Source organism: Cynoglossus semilaevis, chromosome 20 (genome assembly GCF_000523025.1).
Source record: "Cynoglossus semilaevis isolate Cse_v1.0 chromosome 20, Cse_v1.0, whole genome shotgun sequence".
NCBI classification, from domain to species: Eukaryota; Metazoa; Chordata; class Actinopteri; order Pleuronectiformes; family Cynoglossidae; genus Cynoglossus; species Cynoglossus semilaevis.
In genome coordinates, this window is record NC_024326.1 from 1,039,949 (window position 1) to 1,046,514 (window position 6,566).

General features: G+C 41.1%; 1 protein-coding gene across 3 annotated transcripts; it reads right to left on the minus strand.

The window, feature by feature from the left end:
• Window positions 1-246: 246 nt before the first annotated feature.
• On the minus strand, window positions 247-6,406 carry LOC103395889 (E3 ubiquitin-protein ligase MARCH2-like). 3 transcript variants are annotated; one of them, XM_008333725.3, is made up of 5 exons: window positions 6,334-6,406; window positions 2,952-3,178; window positions 2,631-2,826; window positions 1,886-2,095; window positions 247-1,601 (listed from the first exon to the last, which is right to left on the minus strand). In XM_008333725.3, exons 2-5 carry the CDS (start codon window positions 3,134-3,136, stop codon window positions 1,446-1,448), a joined length of 747 nt encoding a protein of 248 aa, XP_008331947.1. In that variant the 5' UTR covers window positions 3,137-3,178; window positions 6,334-6,406; the 3' UTR covers window positions 247-1,445. The 3 variants fall into 3 exon arrangements, with proteins under 3 accessions (XP_008331947.1, XP_024922012.1, XP_008331948.1); XM_025066244.1 differs by lacking the exon at window positions 6,334-6,406 and adding an exon at window positions 3,975-4,377 and having other exon boundaries at window positions 2,952-3,263; XM_008333726.3 differs by lacking the exon at window positions 6,334-6,406 and adding an exon at window positions 3,975-4,374.
• Between the last annotated feature and the right edge of the window lie 160 nt (window positions 6,407-6,566).

The following is a 6,566-nucleotide window of genomic DNA, read 5'->3' on the forward strand; positions in this document are numbered from 1 at the left end:
TATTGTAATACTTGTAACAGATCACAGCATAACAGTATCCTGGATCTATTGGATTGGCAGTATTTTTAATTATTCAAAAGTAAATATTATTTTCAATAAGTCACTAATTGGACAGGGCCCCCAGGGGAAAGATGAGGACATCTTACATTTACTTGGCGATGAAGACCACTACATTTTACCAGTCAAATGTAAATGTTACTGTGCAGTAATATGGACAGCAGTTTAATGAGTGACAGAACACACAGGTTGAGTCCAGGAGTCCCTCTTTGTTTATTGCACAATAACCCAACTTCTCAGGGGGATGCAGCAGGAAGACTACAATAACACAAAATACTTGTATAGCATATGCCGCATACATTGATTTGACATCTCAGAAACACGTTCATCGTTCGCGTCTTTGCTGAGCTTTCAGTCTGATCTATACATTTCTGTTTTCTACAGGACAAAAGGCTGAACCCTCACTTTAGGTAACACTGTTTATTGTCTATTTTAAAATTGCACCTGTGGTGAAGGACGTGGTGGGATTGTTACTACTGCTCTCTGCTCAGGCAGGTTGACTTTGTATGAATGGTGCATTTACACGTGGAGTGGGGCTGTCTGAGTATGCACTAGTGTGACTCTAATGACGTTAGGATCCAATTCCAATTGGAATGTAAACATGTCTCAAAGCTGTCATTAACACTTCTTTAAATGTTACTACGCTGTGGTTTAGATTTAGTAAAGTATTTTCCCATTGGTTAACACAGTCACTGGACCTGTGATATTTAACAAAACAAAACAAAAACAATCAGTCGAGTGATTTTAACTAGGCAGCAATAATAAAGCTTTACCTGGAAACTTTAAAAGGGTTCAGGTTATACATAAGAACATTGGTAAGAGTGCATGTCACCCCCTACTGGACCTGAAAGGATATTCACAGATAGTCTTGATCATGATTTCAGATTAATATTAGAATTCTCCGCAGGGCTATCATCTACCCATTGTTCAAAAACAGCTAAATACGTAGTGAAGGAGCGTAGGGGAATTATAGGTAGTGTGAATATGTTTCTTATTATACTCTAGTAGCATGCTGATTCTGTTATATCCTGCTACATTTTCTCACGTCTGATGCTTTTCAAGGACATACAGTCAGGCTGGTCAGTCCATCATCCATCTGTCCAATTCCCAGCGCCGTCTGTTTGATGACAACTCTGCCTTTTAACCCTAAACTCTGACTCAAAAATGAGAGTTCGTTCCCAGGTAACCACTTTTGTGGCCAGTCCAATACCTTAGTAGTTTACATCAAGTGCTTCCACAAACAAAGTCAAGAGGAGAGCAGCGCCCCCTCTTCTCAGAATGTTCCGTTGAAGTGCAAAAGTTTATTAATGTGATTTTATTTTCTTGTTTTTAGAGAGCGCTTTGCAGGGTGTTATTTTTGAAATATTCCTCCTGCTGCTGCTCTGCACTCATACGATGGTCTCGTCAGTCATTTTCTTGGTCAACTTGGTCGGCACCGAGCGCTGCGTGGTGTGCGCCCCCTTCATGTCGGGCATGAGCAGACGCACTTTCTGATTGGTCCTTCTCCACTCCGAGTACAACTGACAGTGGTACCGAAACGACACCTTAGAGAGAGAAAGAGAGGCTTTAATGAAAAGTGACACTTTTTTCCTTATCTTTTTTCCAATATTCAGAGATCCCCCTAGTGCCCCATGGCGGTCCCCACTTTGAAAACCACTGACCTAAAGGATAGTTATTTTTTAAAACCCCAAAATGTTTTTGCAGAGACATGTGGAAGTGAGGCAGTGACTGAGCACTTTACAAATCAATTTAGCTCCGTGGATACGCACTAAATCCCTAAATCAATTTTTTGGATTTAATAGGAGTAATTTGATAACACATTAGTTACCAGAGTCCAGAGGATATAGATGGTGAAGAGGGCAATGGTGAGGGCGATGAGTCCAACGGCCTCCAGTCTGCTCTTCAGCTGCAGGTGGTCCTGGGCTCCCCTCAGGCACAACCAGCCGGAGATGGCTGCCAGGGGAGTGATGAGAAGGAAACAGGCCATGTCGCACAGCAGGGTACGCTTCTCACTGCGAGGGCCTGGGTCCTTCAGCCACTACGGATGAGCAGAGTAAATGTTTGTTGAGGCCTTGTATGTTAAATATGAGAAATGTATTGATCTGGAGTTAGACATGATGGTGACACGTAGGCTGCATTTCTGAAACACACGTGACAACAAGCTGGCAAAAAGAACCTAGTATTTCAACCTAGTTTCTTTTAGCCTCCAGTTATACTTCACCCTGGAGATGCAATTTGTTTCAAAGACTGGTGGAGCCTGGCCTAGAACTTTGCTTCTGTTGGCTGGTAATATGTAAGTGTGTTTTATCTGCTTATGTCCTTTAAATAAGAAGCACCGATTCTGAGGCGACAGAGAACTTTGTAGTTCTGATGATGTGATGTTGTAGACTGGAGGTTGAACTAATGAATTGTACCATGTTCATTCCGGGTCCATCTTGTTTTTCGGATCAATGAAGCAGTGTAAAAAACAGATATTTGTGGCAATAGCTGCAAGTCTCATCACTGGCTATAATTCCACAGAGACAGACTAAAGACAATAGAGGTCAGATTATCAGGTATCCTAACTGCCTCACCTGTGTGAGTGGCTGTGGTCGCCTCTCAATAGTGAACTCTGTGTGACAGAGCTCACAGTAGCTGGTGTTGGAGGAGGACAGCCATTTCTCCAGGCAGCTCTTGTGCACTTTACCCAGGGTTCCAGTGCAGTCGCAGGGTGAGAGCAGCGTCTCTCCTCCAGCTCCCTCATGACAGATCCGACACATGCCCACATCACTGTGACGAAAACAAAACAACAACAACAACAGCAACGTTACAGTTAGGGAACGGTTGGTGATGAAAGTACAGGATATGCTGTACTTTGGCTCTCCCGCCTGTGGAAACGTTCCTGCCTCTCTTACCTCTGTAAGCTGACTGCTTTGACAACAGTAGAGAGTGGGCGGCCATCTTTCGCCGTAACCTTAGCAATATACTGAGCCTGGGCGGTAGAATCAGACTCCTCCGAATCCTTGGAGGCGTCCGATTCAGTGTTTCCAGAGTAATCGCAGAGGGAGCCCGGTAGGTGACAGCACCCTGACGTAGACATGGCTCAGCTAAGGGTGAAGGTGGTGAGGACAAAGTGGCAACACTAAAAAACAAAAAACAAAAAACGAGCTTTAATCCAATTCCTGAGGTGTCACAGCTCCTCCTGTGGCCACTTACAGAGATAATACCTGATCAAAGAAAAAAAGAAAATACAGAGTGTAAGTGACATGGTTTTTAATAAGTAAAACGTAACGTCAACACCATCACATCTGACTGTAAACCTTGGAGTGTGCACCAACTTTTGAAGAGAATGAGAGATTGTAATTAAACTACCACCTTGTTAAATTACGAAGACAAATATAGGTGTAAAATAGTTCGTGCTGACTGCACCGTATTTCTGGGTGGTGGGCTGGGTTAAGGTGGGCTGGTCAGGCAAAATTAATGAGCGTACTGATTGATGGCAGCGTAAACACAAACAAACACATCCTTTAAGACGATTGCTGACGCCGTCAAAACCCCATAGGAATGAGGCAAAATTAACCCAAATGCGTTTTTCATTTCAAACCGTTATGACTGCATTTGACCACGTCTTACATCGAACACACCGAACATAATTTTGACAGACGTTGTATTGAATCTCAAGGTACATTTTTTAAAAATTATTAGTTAACAACTAAGCAGTGCATGTGTCAGCGCTGTAAATCTGGCCGACATTAACTGTAGCGTTGATTGATGTCGTTAATGTAACATCGCAGACAAAGACTGCGCGTATCAAAACGGCAAAAAACCGCGTCCAAGCAGCTGAAAAGCTACCAACCTATAAGTTGATATTTGACATGGGCCTTATGAAAAGCCTGTACACGGTGTATGAAAACAGAGGTTATGGTAAATTTACTCACCTAACGGCCTCCCCCTTTTCTTGCTCGGCCTTGGCCTTGGCCCTGTGTAAGACACACTGGCTAACAGTGCTAACCAGACAGCCCTTTTTCCTAAACTGTGACACTGACATCCAACCAAAAACGGCCGATACGAGGGGATACAGAGAACGCACACATGCGCCGTATCCGCTCCATGGCCGACAGTACACTTCCCTCGGGGCAGGTTTTGTTTAGGAAGATGCTGCTCTGTCAGGATTATTAGACAGAGCTAACGAAGCTAAGAGGATAGCAACGGACCAGCCTTCACAGCATCCGTCAGCTGTGCTTTGGTCATGTGACACGTGCTGCCTTCAAGGTCTACAGTTAGACTTGTTAAACAGACAAAACCCGTTCGGGTCGTAAAAGATTTCGAATTATTAGAATGTATCTTCAAGTTACAAAGACGTCAGTCTTAATGCTGTAAAATATGACGTTAAATTGGTAACATGGTAAAGGCAACATAAAGGTCCAGAAATAAAAATACAAAAAGTATATATTAAAAACACAAAAATAATAATAATTAAAAAAAACAACCGTTCAAAATAACACAATTAAACTCGTCTGTATAAGAAAATGTAATTGTAGACAAGCTAAGAAATACACGTTTTGTTAAACAAACAGAAGGCTAAATTTAGCACATTTAGCACCAAAACATATCTCGTAGTTTGGGAAATACTACTGCCTGCTGAAGTGAAAGATTTTGTACTATTTCCAGCAATGAAAAAAGCACTTTTTGACTTTAAATATATTACACGAGGATCCTCGAAAGCAGCACACTGTATTGTACATATTGCGCATGTTTGTCTGTTTTGATACATTTCTGCTTTCCAATTTCAGAACCTACCCGTGGCCTAAAACAAGAGTAACGTAATAACACCACTAGAGGGCAATGTTTAGCTAACCCACAGGTGAGACCCTTTGACAGGTGAGAACGACAAACATTTTTTCTTATTACTATTAGATGGAAATAATAATTTGAATCATAAAGCATTGTTTCATGGTACAAGGCCAGATGTTTGAAGTATTGCCTTTTTAACTTTAGATCCAAAAACCAGCGTTTGAGTGCATTCCGACCTCAATCCCTTTGACCCAGATATTGACCCAGCTAAACAATGAACTGAAATAGAAAGCGATACTTTGGTTAATATTTAGCCACCCTGGCTTACCTTCTCCCCTGACCTCCTCTCCTCCTATATATATATATATATATATTAACATTGACATTATGTACCTCACGTTGAAGCATATTGTTCATGTAACTTATGTCACCTATTATCATTCATGCATTAACATAGACATAATAAATGATTCATACACACACACGCATGCACACACACCCACACACCCACTCACGTGCACGTGCGTGCTATGTTAACGTGTGTCTCTTTGGTCAAAGTCCAACAGGAATCATGAGATACCCACTTTCCACATGTGTGTTTGAAATCATGAGACATGTGTTAGTGGACTTTAACATAGATACACACTCACTTGCACACCAGTTTGTTAGAGTTTTGTTAATTAGGTTTCATGTTTTATTTATTTATTTTGAACATTTTAAATTGTGAGAGAACCTTATCTAAAGTTTTATTATATTTTAGGCATGTGTGTGTGTGTTGGTTGAAATGTGATGGACATAATGGCCTTTAATCTCATTCATTTCATTTGTGTCCGCTCACGTTAGGCCTATATGTTCTTTATTTAACGTCATTCCTATTAAAATCACTGTTAAAAATGATACACAGTAAACTTAAATGTTTACTTAAAAATTCTCAATTACTGACTTGCTAATCACTACCTCAGTTAATATTGGCTATAAATGCGACACAATAATGATGATAAATCTCCCACTCTAAAGTCAAGAGAAGAAAAGTTGCATAAATGGACCACAACACTGTGTTAAAGTACCGACATCCACGCTTTCACTATTTCCAAATGAGGCTGAGACAGAAACAGGTAAATATTGGGTTGTTGCATAATTCATTCTGAGCGTTTCGCTCTCAATCAGGGTAAAACTTAGTTGTAGCATCTCGTGATCCTTAAAACTGTCAGGCGAAGTCCTCATGAGAAGGAATGCAGTAATTTGGTTTCTCTCATTTTCTGATGCATGTGAGAGGGACACTCATTTAACCGTGCTGCCTTCCTCCCACTACAGTATTATACAGGGGGCACGGCTGGACCTTATTCTCGCTCTATATCTCTATCACTGTAAAATAATGAAACAGTTAAAAACACTTTCAACTTTAAATCTATTTAGTTATAAACCAAACTCCATTTAAGAAACTGTTTGGCGATAGTGGGTGATGTGCGTATTCTCTGAGTGCTTTGTTGTCATTAGCCCTACCTTCTGTTTGGCTCTGCTGCCTTATTATTCTCCAGTCAGCTTCTTAAAAATATATAATAGTTGTTCACCTATGGCACATCTATTACTGATGCAAACAGGAAAGACAGAGATACAAGGACAAAAACATCAAAGGAGACAATGTGACAAGTCTGGGCAGTTGATTTGACCTCTGTATATACCTAATTGTGTACAATGATCAACTGTTGGGCTGCAGACCCGATTTGGCCCGCTGA

What these genes read in the sequence shown, in the direction of transcription:
- LOC103395889 (XM_008333725.3), bottom strand. Translation starts at nt 3,136, where the DNA reads ATGTCTACGTCAGGGTGCTGTCACCTACCGGGCTCCCTCTGCGATTAC. An exon ending in GACCACAGCCACTCACACAG is followed by an intron (nt 2,096 to 2,630) that starts GTGAGGCAGTTA and finishes GCTCATCCGTAG; the next exon opens with TGGCTGAAGGACCCAGGCCC. An exon ending in TCTATATCCTCTGGACTCTG is followed by an intron (nt 1,602 to 1,885) that starts GTAACTAATGTG and finishes TCTCTCTCTAAG; the next exon opens with GTGTCGTTTCGGTACCACTG.